The sequence below is a fragment of the Neovison vison genome, chromosome 10, assembly GCF_020171115.1.
Source record: "Neovison vison isolate M4711 chromosome 10, ASM_NN_V1, whole genome shotgun sequence".
NCBI lineage: Eukaryota > Metazoa > Chordata > Mammalia > Carnivora > Mustelidae > Neogale > Neogale vison.
Window position 1 is genome coordinate 43,154,105 of NC_058100.1, and position 15,662 is coordinate 43,169,766.

At 43.9% G+C, this 15,662-nt stretch overlaps 1 protein-coding gene across 5 annotated transcripts in view; it reads left to right on the forward strand.

Moving 5' to 3' along the window:
- Positions 1 to 13,286, forward strand: part of TRAF5 (TNF receptor associated factor 5) — a 45,680-nt gene extending 32,394 nt beyond the window's left edge. For 3 of the 5 annotated variants that reach the window (XM_044267123.1, XM_044267119.1, XM_044267122.1), the window contains 7 exons: positions 586 to 750; positions 1,370 to 1,447; positions 1,762 to 1,836; positions 4,852 to 4,944; positions 9,205 to 9,345; positions 10,724 to 10,892; positions 11,550 to 13,286. In XM_044267123.1, the coding sequence (XP_044123058.1) occupies positions 586 to 750; positions 1,370 to 1,447; positions 1,762 to 1,836; positions 4,852 to 4,944; positions 9,205 to 9,345; positions 10,724 to 10,892; positions 11,550 to 12,127 (1,299 nt within the window). In that variant the 3' untranslated portion in view covers positions 12,128 to 13,286. The remainder of the gene's footprint in view (positions 1 to 585; positions 751 to 1,369; positions 1,448 to 1,761; positions 1,837 to 4,851; positions 4,945 to 9,204; positions 9,346 to 10,723; positions 10,893 to 11,549) is intronic. The other 2 variants (XM_044267121.1, XM_044267120.1) reach the window with 2 other exon arrangements.
- Positions 13,287 to 15,662: the final 2,376 nt, after the last annotated feature.

The window sequence follows — 15,662 nt, forward strand, 5'->3', positions numbered from 1 at the left end:
GAATATTAGAATGAGCAGTGTCCGTGTCATTGTCTCATAGTCTGGTGAAACCTATTTTCTGAACACAGCCTGACCATTCCCAGCTTCTCGTGCCTATGATCCTGTGTGTCTTCCGTCTGCTTTTCTTGGCCCTTCTAGAACAGCTGCCCTTCTAGAACAGCTGCCCTTCCTCTCTGTCGTCCCTTCCCTTCCTTTCTGCACTTAGGACACGCCGTGCTCTTCTTCCCTCTTCCCCCTGCGTCCTGGCGTTTGCCATCTGCTGTGCAGAGATTAGTACTTGGTGCCGGCGGTGCAGAAAGAAATTAAGAATGTCCTTGCAGAACGGGAAGATCACTCAGCAAGCCTAAGGAGAATATTCGGGAATTAATCTGAGAATCTGAGCTAGTGGATAGTCTACACTAGACTCCACATGCTTCCCTCTCCAGCCATCTTCCCTGTCCTCCCAACGCCTGTCCCACAAGGCTGGCTTGGCCTCCGTCTGCCCGGCTGGCCCCAGAGTCCTCCCTCCCTCTCCAGGCGTCCAGCGGGCTCCCCGTCCCGCTGCCCCCGTCAGTGGGGCCCACTGGCCTGTGTTTTCTGTTGCAGGACCACGTCCAGCAGTGCCTGTTTCAAGCCGTGCAGTGTTCTAATGAGAACTGTCGGGAACAAGTCCTTCGGAAAGATCTGAAAGAACACTTGAGCACACGTTGCCATTTTCGAGAGGAAAAGTGCCTTTATTGCAAAAAAGATGTGGTAGTAATCAATCTGCAGGTAAAAAAGAAAGAAAGAAAGAAAGACGAATCATCTTTATGGGACTAAATGCTACCAGAGCAGCCACAGTGAATCAGGACATTACTGAATTTATTTTTGTACAGAAATAGATCTACAGAATTATCCGAGAGTTCTGTAAAAAACAAAACACCTTCTTGTTGGGAGGACCCTACTCCTTTATCATTGGCAGAAGCATTGTTTGAGCACCTGCTGAGTGTAAGTGTGCAAGGAGCGATGCTGGGTGCTGGGTCACAAGGAGGTGACGATACTGTGTCCTCAGGCCACTATGATCTGACTGGAGTGGCAGGATGTAGGCAGAGGAAGAAGGCATGAGGTACCTTTTATATGTACCAAAGGAGCCATACTGAGGACTCCCATAGTCTGCCCTCCGGAAGGCCTGTGCCCTCTGACCTTCTTTTGGAATAACTGGAAAACTGAATTGAATTCCCGGCAAGGAAGCAGCCATCTTTAGTCCTTTCTGGAACTAGGCTGTACCTTCCCGGGGAGGGTAAGCCACATAACATACACTCCCAGAGACACAGCATAAACACTCTGAGGCCATAGAAAGGAACCCTGGAAGCAAGACTGGCTCTGTTCCATCACCCTTTCTCTGTTTCAGTATCATGAGGAAAACCTGTGTCCCGAGTACCCAGTATCTTGTCCCAACAAGTGTTTGCAGATTATTCCAAGAACTGAGGTAACCGTAAATGATTCTCTTAGTAGATTTTATGTAAGATAACATTTTAGTAACCGCTGTGGTGTGTGTTTGATCATATCCCACAGGCTGAGGCCCACGGTTTAGAGAACACCCACGATAACCACGTCTCTGTGTCCCCTTCCCTTTTTCCGGAGAGTTCTTCTCTGTTTTTACCGTAGCGCTCCCTCCACCAGGCCTCAGCGTGGCTTTCCCCGTTCTGTTCCCTCCCTCCTTCCCAAGCCACCGTGGGGCTCTCTCAGGCACCCGGAGAATTGGGGATGGATTTTGGTGGCACGAGGCTGTCCCTTTCGCAGGTGGATGAGCACCTCGCTGTGTGTCCTGAAGCTGAGCAAGACTGTCCCTTCAAGCACTACGGCTGTACTGTGAAGGTACGGGATGCCTTTTTGTTTCTGCCTCTACATTCTACTGTGGAATTTGTTGGGCAAGTTTATTTTACTCTTTGATTCCCTTCAGGACGCAGAAGGACATTCACTATGGAGGAACTTTAAGACGGGCCGTGTTACTAGTCAGAAGTAACAGAGAAGCAGAATCTGTAGGAGATAACGTATCTACATGTAGACACATACAGAGAAATTTATTTTAGGAAATTAGGTTATGCGATTGAGGGCACGATTGAGGGCACTGGGGAATCGGATTATTTGCAGGGCAGACCAGCAGGCAGGAGTTTCTGTGTGATAGTTTTTTTTTGTTTCTTTGGTTTTTTTAAGATTTTGTTTATTTATTTGACAGAGATCACAAATAGGCAGAGAGGCAGGCAGAGAGAGAGGAGGAAGCAGGCTCCCCGCTGAGCAGGGAGCCCAATGCGGGACTTGATCCCAGGACCCTGAGATCATGACCTGAGCCAAAGGCAGAGGCTTTAACCCACTGAACCACCCAGGCGCCCCTCTATGTGATAGTCTTGAGAAGTGCTGCTTCTTCAGGAAACCTTATTCTTGGTGCTCAAGGCCTTCAGCTGGTTGAATGAGGCCCTACCGCACTGTGGGGAGAAATCTGCTTTATTTAGAGTCAGCTGATTATAAATGTTGATCACATCTGCAAAATACCTTCACGACAACATCTAGATTAGTTTTGACCAAACAACTGGGCACCATGGCCCAGCCAAGCTGACACATAAAATTAACCATCCGGGTAATTTTTCTAATTCAGACTCCACAGTCTCCACCAGATTTTGAGACTTTCTGGAGTCATTCTTCTGATGATTATAAATCTTGATTTTCTGGTGCTCTTGGTCTATCACCAAGTATTTAGAAACAGAAGTGATTTGAAATCATGTTTTAAAGTGTATTTTATTGCCTTAAAAACCATTAAAAATATTTTTCAGTAAGTTGTATAAATTAAATGAAAAAGAAAAAGTTTGATTCTTACCTCCCTTTAATACATTCCAGATGGATCAGCATTTCAGACATTAAGAGATATAATGCACTGTATTATTTTATACTTTGTGTGCATCTAAAATTACTCCAAATAAAAAGTTTTTTTTTTAATCATAAAAATACTAGAAGTAAAGGTGAGCAATTTTTTTTATTCTTAAAATAAAGGTCTTTCTTAGATGACTGACACAAAACCAGAACTATAATTTTGATGCTTAACCACAAATACTTGAAACTTTAATGTGATTTCTGAAAAATCCCATAATTAAGTCAAATGGCAAACCACAAACTAGAGGTAAATATCTCCAACATCTGACAAAAGACAAAAAGGGCATTTTCCTTATATACAAACATTCTTACATGTAAATAGCTTATCTAACCTTAATAGAAAAATAGAAAAATAGTCCCAGAAAAAATTCAACTGATTAATAGATATAAAAAAAGACACCCCATCTCACTCCTAAATAAGTATATATTATAACAAGAAATACAACTTTCACCATCAAATTGACAAAGATTAATACAATTTATAATATCCAACTCTTTTTGAGGGCAGTTTGATTACATATCTATGAAAAAAGTGAGGGGTGCGTGGCTGGCTCAGTCAGTGGAGCATATGACTCTTGATCTCAGGGTCATGAGTTCAAGCCCCATGTTGGGCATACAAATTACTTAAAAAAAAAAAAAGTAAATAAGGATGTCTTTATTTAAAAAAAGAAGTGAATCCACACATTGACTTTATAATTCTTTCGCTAGGAATTTTCACAGATATTCTAAGTACACAGTGATTACACATATACAAACACCCTCACTCAGAGAAATTTTTATAGCAAAAAAAACACCAAAAACTAAAAACCTGTAAGCCCACCACTGAAGTGCTGACTATATGATTCTATATATTTATATTTTGGAATGCCATGCATCTGAGAAAAAGAATAAGGTACGTATTTTTAAAAACTGAATATGCTTATGATCTCATTGAGTTAAAAGTGTATACACACCGTCGCTGACTCTGGTGAATGAGAGACTAGGGAATTGGGGGTGGTGTTGGGGAGAAGGAGACCTTTGTTTCTCATTCTATATCTCGGTGTATTGCTTGACATAAGCGTACATTTATTTTAAAAACCAATATGAAAAAATGTATTTGTGAGAAGCCTTTTAAAGAAATCAGTGAAGAGTCCATACCTTTTCACATATCAAACCTGTGATTATCTTGGCTGCAAAAAGGATAGGGTTTACGTTTTTAGTGCACAATTTACAGAATTGCTTTCCAACTCTAGAGAGATCTTGACAGTTAGTTCTGAACTCCCAGTTGGGCTGTCCTCTAGAACTCACCTCAGTACCAAAGCTGAGGATGAGATTTGTTCTCTGGACGAGGGGCCAATCCTAAACTGAAGAGAAATTGATGGTAAATGTATGCATAGGTCCACAGAATCATCCGGAACACCTAACATTTGCTTTTACTAGTAATATAGGCAGTTTGCAACTCAGTATTTTAATGATTAGGGAAGAAGTCACCCTTTATTCTAGCAAACATATCCTTGGATTTTTGAGGGCAACAAATTTGTGCGGACTGAAACTGCCATCAGGTTGCGTACCTTTGGCCTTTGGTAGAAGGCAGCATGGAAATGCGTGCTCTGTAGGAGACAGAACTCACTTGGGCTTGACGCTGATCTGAAGCTAACCACCCAGGAGATCAGTTTTATGGGGGACTCGTTGAGAGATGATAACCATACGTAACCTGCAGTCCTAGAGTCCCAGCGCACAGAAGGAGATCCGCTTTGAGAATTTTGACTGTGGTCGATTCTCTGTTTCTGTAAGTTTAAAATTGTCTCATAGACACCTTAGAATCCTAGAGCTGGAAAAGGGCCCAGGAGGGGCTATTTCTTCCTGCAACCCACCCTTAGACAAGTAAGCAGAGTTGTCACACTCCTGTGTTAGTGGAATATTCCTCACTACCTTGATTTTTGGAATCTTTCAGCAGCCTGACTTCTTTTCCTCTTCTTCCTGAAGGATAAACGGGGGGTCCTGCAGGAGCACGAGCATTCAGCCTTACGGGACCACATGCTTCTGGTTTTAGAAAAGAACTTCCAGTTAGAAGAACAGGTAACTATTCAAGGGTTCGCACGGAAAGGGAGGCAGCGCAATTGTTGGGATTGGTAACTGTTGGTATTTTTATATCCTCCTAGGTTTCAGTACAAGTCAACTGGAGGTAGATGTTTTTCTACTAAGTGGCCAGGCAGACTCATAGGAGTATAGAACACTAGAACTGGAAGGTGCCTTTGAGATCTTTGGGTCCAACCCTCTCATTCACCAGATGAAGTGACTAAGCTCAAAGAAATGTTGATGTGTTTGTAACTTGTAAGTGTTTGTAACAAGTTTGTAACTTGTAAGTAACTTGCAACATCGAATCGCAAACCCGTGTCCCCTGATTCTCAGTCCAGTGCTCCACACGAAATACCGTATTTGCTCTCTGCAGCCTAACCGCATGCCTTGTGGTTAATGTTTGGCACCTGGTAGGTGATGAGTAGGTGTATTGATGTTTTGGAATTAGACCAGTGTTACTCTGAAACAACAGTTGACAATCTGTTCTAGGCATTATGGGTTATATATATTTTGCAGTAAGTCTTAAATCCTGCCTGGGCAGCCTGATGGTGCACACAGAGCACTGAGTTGGGATTAGCAAGTGGAATTGTGTGTGCACATGCCTGCCACAGTCGCTGGAATATTCATCATGGACCTCAGTAAATGCTGATTCGGTTGAGTAATTATTATAAAAGTTAATTGTTTTGTTAGAACATCTCAGAGGATCAGACTTCTCAAGCCCGTGTCAGGAAAGAGGGAGCTGAATTCTACTTTTGCCAATCATTTTCTGATGTCTGGTTCCATATTAAAGGAGGTGTGTGAGTTTCAAGTGTGTGAGTTTTGGAGAAAATTGGGAAGACCAGTTAAACTGTGACTTTGGTACAGGGCACGCTGCCTGGTAACCATTCCCAATATTTTCTGTACCACTTGCCCCATGCATCCATCATCATTTATTTGTTCAATAGACACCTGCCGTATGTCAGGCATGAGGTTAGTTGCTAGAGATTCTGACTGAAGGAGGACACAGCTTGCACGACAGTGCAAATAGATAAGATGCTGTGCCCTAGGACACACTGTGGCTCAGTCTGGGATACGGAGGCTGCAGCACTTTCCTCTGTGGGAGTTGGGGAAGGCTCTTCAAGGGAGCACATTGGAGTTTCACTTTGAAGGAAGAGAAGATTTGTCAGCCTAAATGTTGTGGAAAGAGGGCGTTTCAGAAGAGGAAAGACAGGGAGGCATGAGGCTGATGGTTCAAGGAATGGGGGTTTTGGGGTGGCGAGGCTCCTGAGTGTAAGCTGGGGGAGAGCTGCAGACTGGTATGCTGGGTCCACATTGCAGTGGCCTTCTGTGTGAGCTAACAAGTTGCAGATACTACGCATTCGATTATTATTCTTTTTTTAAAAGATTTTATTTTTTTATTTGACAGATAGAGATCACAAGTAGGCAGAGAAGCAGGCAGAGAGAGAGAGAAAGGAGGAAGCAGGCTCCCTGCTGAGCAGAGAGCTGGATGCGGGCTCGATTCCAGGACCCTGGGATCATGACCCGAGCCCAAGGCAGAGGCTTAACCCACTGAGCCCAGGCGCCCCCATTCGATTATTTTTTTATTCATTCATAGTCTGCCTTGTTTCAGAAGGGATTTAAAGGCCAAATGTTTGTCAATAAGAGGAAGCTAATAATGGAGGTTTAAAATGGGAAAATACAGATTTCCCCCACTATGGAAAAGCAGAGCCATCCTATGAAACTGTTCATAAGCTGAAGGGGTGTAAAGCAAAGAAGCAGTTATGATTTCTTAAAAGTGGAAATCCTTTTTGATTTTTGGTTAGTGAGAGCAGGTGCTAACATTCATCTTTCATAAAAGCAAAGTGGCATTATGTGAACTTTTGGATAGTTGGGGTAGATAAGGACCAGTACGTAGCCACCTAATTATTTGTTTGGCTTTAAAAAGTAAGCTAGCTGTGGGGCACCTGGGTGGCTCAGTCTGTTAAGCGTCTGCCTTTGGCTCAGGACATGATCTCTAGGTCCTAGGATCGAGCCCCACACTGGGCTCCCTGCTCAGTGGGGCGTCTGCTTCTTCCTCCTCCCCCTACTCATGCTCTCTTGCTCTCTCCCAAATAAATAAATAAATAAAATCTCAAAGCAAAAAAAAGGTAAGACAGCTGGTCATAACATAGAAGATGGATAGAGGGAAAGAGGAGTGTGAGGACAGGGGGACCAGGCCGCGGGATGCTGTACTAACCCAGACAGTGCAGCGGGGGAGCCTGGCAGTGGGTGGTGGGGACTCCAGAGCCAGGACACCTGCTTTCAAGACCTGGCTCCTTACTTGCCATATGGGTTTGGACCAGCTGCTTAACCTCTCTCTTTCCTGTCTCCTCATTCATAAAACGGGGTTGTGGTGAAGGTTAAGTGAGCCAATATATTTAAACTCCGTTGAGTGCCATTATCATAAGCAGCTCAATATTAGGCGAAGGACAGCTCCTGCAGCCGGCGGTGCTGGTGGTGGTGGTGACAGTCAGCCAAGGCGGTGTCTGTGGGGATGGAGAGGGCACGGGGAGAGGTCAGAATGGCAAGCTGTAAGTCTGGAATAGGTGGACGACATGGTAGTTATTACCTGAAATAGGCACTACCGGAACAGGAGGAAGAGCAGAGGAGAGGAGAGGGTGGGGAGACTGAACACCGAGGTTTACTTTCCATCAGGGAGATCGGTCTGCCGTGGAGGCGGAAGTCAGCTCTCAGGGTCGAACTGGAAGATTCCGGGGCCAGAGATCACACGGTCGTTGCAGCCATTTGTGTATTCTCTTATAAAACGTGTATCAAATGCCCTCTGGGGGCCAGGCACTGTGCTAGACTTTGGGGATGAAGAATTGAGTGAGATGTAGCCTCAACAATTTAGTGGAGGAAAAAGAGCAAAACAACCCCAGAAAGCAATAAGGGTAATGAGGGTAAGTTACGTGCTAGAGTGTGGCCAGGGGGTCTTGGAATTTGAGAGACGACCTAGCTTGGTGGTACTGGTAAGGAAATATTTCTGAGAGAAAGTGCCCTTGAGCGGAGACTGAAAAATTGGTGGTTTCTAGATGGAGAAAGAAGCATCTGAGGAAGCAGGACCCAATGGACAATGGACGTGTGTAGTCTTGCTGGGCAGGACACATGTGGGACGTGGTTGGGCAGGAGGCTGAGAAGGTAGCCAGGGGCAGATCCTGTAGGGTGTGTAACTATCCTCATAATCAAGGAAGAGGGGGCGGTGACAAGACCAGATTCGTCCCTTCATATTACTCTGGTTGTGGCATGGAGGATGAATTTGAGGAAAACAAGACTAAAGAAAGGGAGGGCATCATTCATTCATAGAATCACTTAACAAATATGTCTCAAACTCCTGCTGGTGCCGGGCACCAGACCAGTTCCTAGGGTTACAGTGAGCCGTGGGACCTGTGTCCCAGTTCTCATAGAGTTTCCCTTCTGGAAGGACCGTGAGGGATGGTGTAGGACCAGTTGGGAATCTGTGGTCACAGCCCAGGTGAGAAATAATGAAGGCTAAAACAGGCATTGAAATAAGTTGAAACAAGAAGTGGATATAAGAGTTGTGTTCGTTTTGTTGCGTGTTGGAAGTTGAAGTTGGTAAGTGTGGATGACTGAATGGATTAGGGTATATGAGAAGAGCCATCTCGGCTCACACTAAGGCTTTGGTTATTTCCCTCCAATACGTTACAGATTCTAAGAGCATAACATGATTTGCCTACCACTTGCTAAGCTAGCTGTACGCTGTACAGGTTACTTAAACTCTCTGCCTCTGTTTCCTTGTCTGTAAAATGGGACTGATAGTCATACCCCACTCATGGGGTTCTTTGAGTATTAAAAGAGCTTATATAAGGGTAGGACAGACACTCAGCACATTTCAGCTGTTACTACTGGTACTGTGCAGGGAGCATCTATTGTGATGTGGTGATTGGTACTCTGTGGTTGTTGCAAGTGCGCACTGAGTGAATGAAGAGAACCAATTCCAAAAATTTTGTCGAGTGATGTCACTGTCGTTAGATGAACCATCAGAGCGGGTTAAGTATAGAAAAGGCTGGTGAGAAATCTGTGCATCTTTTTTTTTTTTTTTTTGAAGTGCCCGAAGATATTATATAGGAGACTACTGACAAACATTTCCCTAAAAATGTATATATGTGTATATATTTTTCTAGAAACACTTTCTTACCTGCAATATTTTCCTAGACATATATTTACATTATTTTACTTTGTATCCATGCATTTAAATGATCTCATTCACATTCCTGTTACTAGATTTCTGATTTATATAAGAGCCTAGAGCAGAAAGAAAGTAAAATCCAGCAGCTAGCAGAAACTGTAAAGAAATTCGAAAAGGAGTTCAAGCAGTTTGCACAGCTGTTTGGCAAAAATGGAAGCTTCCTCTCAAACATCCAGGTGAGAAACGGCCTCTCTACTCATAGCCAAGATTTAGCCTTCAACTGGCAGTCCAAGTTTTTCTTACAACTTCTTAAATGGAGATAATTTCAAATGTAAAGAAAATCTACAAAGATAAGCTAGTGCTTAAAATGACTGTGTTCTCTCAGATTCGCTCATTGTCAGCATTTTGTCCCGTATCTTTGTCCGTCTCTCTGTGTGTTCTTTCTGAACCATTTGAGAGTAAGCTGTGTATATCAGGGCCCTTTATCCCTACAAACTTCAGTCTGTATTTCGTAAGAATAAAGATCTTCTTTTACATAACCCCAACATTTAACAGTGTCCGTACATGTAACATTGATATAATACTTTTATATAATTTATGGCAATTGGGGTTGTAATTAATACTGGGCCAGTATTAGTCCTTTGATGGCAAATTCTTTGAGAGAATCTATAGTTCTGCATTTTGCAGTCAACAAAGTGAAACGATTCATTCCCTTGGGAAGAAGATGCCTTAAGCAACACTAAAATATAGCAAAAATGATTTTGCAAATCGTGAAGGTTAAAGAACCATAAACACATTTCTGATGAGTATTGTCTCTGTTGTAATTACAAAATTTATAGTGAAAAAGATTTTAAGACATGGGTATGGGTTGTATTTTTGAAATGTAGACTCTCCCAGAAAAATGCAGCCCATGTGTTTTCTATACTTTTGTGTGTGTGTGTGTGTGTGTAGAAAAAAAAAAAAGGAAATCCCTGCCCACCCAAAAAAAAGAAAAAAAGGAAATCCTTCCTATGGTATTTAGCTCAATTCTGACCTTTTTCTAACCCAGAAACCCTTCAGAGTTAAGGAACTGAGGGGCAAGGCCGGGTGGGGCTAACACAAGTCCAGTTCTGTTCAATCTCTTCCATCCATGGAGAACAATCACAAGTTCAAGCCCTCCCTCAGGGCACTTCCTACCCCCTCTAGTGTTCCGCCCGAACGGGTGGGTCTCCTTCCAGCTCATTCTCTGCCTTCTAGCAGAGTGGGAATGGATCAGGAGAGTAGCCTCTGAGAAGGAAGTTGTAAGGCAAGGGGAGAGACAACAGAACAGAGATACAAACATAGGTTAGAGAACCAAGTGGCAAGAAATTGAGGGCGGAGTAAAAGTCAGATGAAGAGAAGTTCAGCGATTTGGAACAGGAGCTGGGGCTGGGTTCGGGAGGAAGATACTAAGTGGTTCATCTCTCTGTGATCCTCCCTGAACTTTTCTCTTCTGGACTGTGCCTTTTTCGTTTCATTAGTGGATTAATTAAATTTGAAATGTTTGAGTTGAAAACATTTAATTTCATGAGTTAATTACTAAGATAGTAACAAAAAAAATTTTTTTTGACATTATGATCCGTTTTGTACTGAAAGGCTCTCTCCAGTCACATTGACAAGTCAGCTTGGCTAGAAGCTCAAGTGCGCCAGTTACTGCAGACGGCCAACCAGCAGCAAAGTAAATTTGATCTGAGGGCTTTGGTGGAAGCGATTGACACAGTGAAACAGAAAATTACTCTGCTAGAAACCAATGATCAAAGACTAGGTATGTGTCATGTTTTACTTCTCTTTGGATGATTCTGTGGTCTGCATCTAACCAGATGGAGAGTCCCAGCTGTCCAGGATAAACAATGGCCGAATCTGGTACTTGGGAAACAGAACAGCATGAGACTCTGGCCACTCCGGGGGCGGGGGAGGGTTGGGGGCGGGAGTGACAGTGGGTGATGAGGGGGCGCTGGAATAGGCAGGGGGTGGAAATGGGCCAGGAAATTCCAGAAACAGGGAGTGGTGGTTTTTTAGGAGAGTGGCAAGTAATGAGAAAGCTAAGAGAGAGAGATGTGGTGGAAACTTTAAGTATAGAAAAATGCAAAAGGTTTAGGCTCTTTAAAAGCCTTCCAGTGATTAAATAATGAGGCTCACCTTGCTAATGCACGCTAGATCAATGCTGGGCATCTCCTCTACACTTCGGTGAGCTTCCGTTCAAGAGTATGAATTTCTCTACTCTTGCCAAGACACGAGATTTATTGAGCTGTCTATTAATACAAAGTGTCCATTGGTGGACAATGAATTTGATTCATCTTTAGGATGTCAGAATTTTATCAGTTCTCTTCAGATACCAGAATTCCACTTCGGGCAATTTCTAAAGACAGCTTTGAGGCCTGTGGTATCTTTTTTTTTTTTTTTTTTTTTTTCCCCTTCGCAGTTGTTCTGGAAGGGGAGACTAGCAAACACGATGCCCACATCAATATCCACAAAGCCCAACTGAATAAAAATGAAGAGCGATTTAAGCTGCTAGAAGGGGCCTGCTATAATGGCAAGCTCATCTGGAAGGTGACAGACTATAAGATGAAGAAGAGGGAGGCGCTGGACGGGCACACGGTGTCCATCTTCAGCCAGCCCTTCTACACCAGCCGGTGCGGCTACCGGCTCTGTGCCCGAGCGTACCTGAACGGGGACGGCTCCGGGAAGGGCACACACCTGTCGCTGTACTTCGTGGTGATGCGAGGGGAGTTTGACTCCCTGTTGCAGTGGCCGTTCAGGCAGAGGGTGACCCTGATGCTTTTGGACCAGAGCGGCAAAAAGAACCACATTATGGAGACCTTCAAGGCCGACCCCAGCAGCAGTAGCTTTAAAAGACCTGACGGGGAAATGAACATCGCGTCTGGCTGTCCCCGCTTCGTGGCGCACTCCACTTTGGAGAATGCCAAGAACACCTACATCAAAGACGACACCATGTTCCTGAAAGTGGCTGTGGATTTAACCGACCTGGAGGACCTCTAGTCCCTGTGTGGGGTGATGAAGGGCGTGCTGGGCCAGAAGCATGGAGGAGGTTAGCTGTGATTATCATATGGACGGACCGGAGCTCAGTACACATTTGTAGGGGCTTGTAGCCCCTGATGTTTGAAGTCAGTTTAAAAACTTCTCAAGCGCTATCTGCCTTTTACATTTTACTCTGTCCCAGTTTGAAACTTATAACACTTAGACTATCTTCTCATTATTTATATTTTTATCTCTCTTAAAAGATGTCAAGTTTCTTGAAAGCAGGGTCTGGGGCCTCTCTCTTTTACTGGTGCTTGGCATGGTGTCTCAGAGCAGGCACTGTGTGGAATGTTACCGAGGACACAGAGGAAGAATTGAAAATGCCCCAGCACTTTATTATTTGGCCTGCTGATTCTAGACCTGACCCTAAGCCTGCAAAAGCCATCTTTCAGGATAGACTGTCCCGATTACACAGTTGGGTGTGTACTTTCAAAGGCAGTAGGCCTGGTTGGGACCAGACTTTATCTGGTCCAGTGCTAAATTTGTGGAAATTACTATACCGCTAAACATTTTCATTAAAAATCACCAGTAGTCAGCAAGTACAGTTTTGCAAGGCTGCATTAGAACTGGTGAATAGACAGATTTTCATTCTTCCCGTTGATTGTGTAGTGTGTGTGTGTGTGTGTGTGTGTGTGTAGAGATAGAGTACATACATATATAAATGGAGATATAACCATCCAACTAAAGGTCATATTTTATTAGTTTCAACCATGTGAAAAAACTATTTTCATACATCAGAAAAGGTCAAGTATTAACAGTTTCATGAGGATCAGTTCAGTAAATATATATGCACCTGTATATGTATACACCTAGTTTAAAGGTATTTTGTAATAATAGTAAGTTAATGTGAATATGGGCAGAATTTAGCAAATGACAGAGAAAATGTCATAAATGAATAAGGGAAATTTAAAACCTAGGGAGAACACCATGATTATGCCGATGGTATCAAAAGTATTCTCATCCCAAACTGATGGCGAAAAGCAGTATCTCCTATTCTTTTTGAGAGAACTTTTGAATTCACAAATTGGTATGAAAATGGGCATTTATATAAACTTGTGACTTTTCTTGTCAAAGTTGTGAGTACTTTGTGAAAACAGAGATGAATATATTCTTACCCATCTGTCCGTGTGGGTCTCTCTACCAGGATGTATATATAAGTCAAAATGAGGCCTTCTGTCTGTTGTTAACCGTAAGCTGATCAAAAAAGTACCCAGTTTTCCTGAGCCGCGTCACCGTTACGCAACCAAGTGTTCACTCACACTGGAGCTGGCTCCCTCCAGTGCGTGAGGGCAAAGTGCCATGGGCCGAGAGGCCCTTAATGCAGCTTCCTCAGGTGTTGGCCACGCACCTTACACCTGCTGAACAGTTGAATCTGATAGAAGAAACGTGATTTTTATACCAGTAGCTTCTGGAATAATTGGAGCTCCCTTAATCTCTTCTGTGAAATTTTTCAAGATGCTAAAGAGTCGTCATTGCAGAAACCATGCCAAAGGCTTAAATTCAAAGAATTTATTCACAACGGAAGCATACTAAAGAACCACACTGTAGCCTTTGAACTTGGGTACTAGTGATGGTCAACGGACTGACCTCACACAAGCACTGCTCACAAAGCCTGACCCACTGGTTCTGCGTGTTTGTTTTCAGTGTTTTTAATCTGGTCCAACTCCTTGGGACTAGAAGGTCATATTGTTATCACTAGTTTGAAGTAGCTGGTATGGAAAACATTTTAAAATGAATTTAGCACTTTGGTTTTGTGTTCTAACCAGCTTCTCCACATAAATAGCTTAAGTCATGGCATGGTTTGCTTATGAGCTCAGAGTCCCTTCATCACTGGAGCAGTGATCATGGAACAAGGTATTTCAGAGGAAAAAGCACCCCTTTCTCAAAAATAAGAGTCATGATTTTTGTTTTAAAGAAGTGGATCCGTGTAAACTCTTTTCCTTTTTTATGATCAGAGCAGTTATTTTTACTCTGTATCAGAAATATTTAAAAATTTTATTTTTTAAGTAATCTCTACACCCAACGTGGGGCTCAAACTCACAACCCCAAGATCAAGAGTCGTGTGCTCTTCAGCTAAGCCAGCCAGCCACCCCCTATCAGAAACACTTACATTTTTATCTCTTTCTTCGTCTGATTTAAATTCATATTGAGGAGAAAACAATATACTAGGCATAAGAGGGAAGTGAAGAAGCTTGAGAAAGGTATGTACAGGATTAAAGTAGAGTGGGGGGGAGCATATCAATGCATATGAACAGGCCTGCGTTCTGACCCCTGATGTCCAAGTTTGATTTTTCAGGGAAACAAGAGATAGTCCCAAGCAGTGTCCGTTCACAGTGCCAGTCTCAAATGTGGAGAAACAGAAGGGAGAGCCACACCCTCTTTGCGTGGTCCTTTGGACAATCAGTCCAACTACCACTTTTCTCTTCGAAAGTGGTCGGAGACATGGGTCTTTGCCCTACGTAAGAATTCTGGACTGGAGATAAAGCTCTGATGGCCACACAGTAGGGCCCCAGGTGGCGAAATCACCTGAAAACCCCACATTTTAGGAAGGAGGAGCCAGCAAAGCATTTGGAGAAGGAATGGTCAGAGGGAAGAACAGTGCTAAGGTGGGAAGGCAAAAGAATGTCGGCAGAACCAAACGCCCCTCTGACGACAGCAATCCCTCCCAGTGCACCCTGTGGCCAATTCTGAAACCCATGGTCCCCTCTGAGCTGCTCCCCCCTCAAGACCGTTTCTACCTCTAGCCTTTGCCTTAAGCTGCAGCCTCAAATATCCAATTTGCACATCTAATCTTTGAAGTCTCAAAGGTACCTTATCTTTTTTTTAAGATTTTATTTGTTTATTTCACAGAACAAGAGAGCGCAAGGGGGTGAGGGGCAGAGGGGGAAGCAGGCTCCCTGCTGAGCAGGGAGTCTCTGATGCAGGACTCGATCCCAGGACCCTGGGATCATGACCCGAGCCAAAGGCAGACACTTAACCAACGGAGCCACCCAGACGCCCTCCCAAAGCTACTTTAAAGTCCACTTCAGAACTGGGGGTCTTCCGGCTCTCCCCACCACTGCCAACCCATGACTCCTCCCCTTAATTCCACCCCAGCTAATGACCTCATCCTCCAAGCCAGAAGTCTGGACACCGTTCCAGATTCCTCTCTCTCCCTTTCCGCATCCAGTCACCCACCCAGTATTACAAATCTGACCTCCAAGTAATTTCTTTAAACTTATCCCTAAGACCTATCCCTACTGTCCACTACTTCTCAACTACTGCCATGTTTGAAGGCCTACATTTTTTGCTACACAACTCTTTTATTTTTTTCTTTTGTTGCTGTCACATCTAACCTCACACGGTCACCCAGTAATCTCTACAATGAAAATCTGAGAGAGATTCCTCACTCTACCTGCTTGGCTGCATCACCCACAGGAGAAAGCCAGGCTTCCTTGGCATGGCATACGAGGCCCCCCATGCCTGCCTCAGCCCCTCCGCCCGCCTTCTGCCAGGC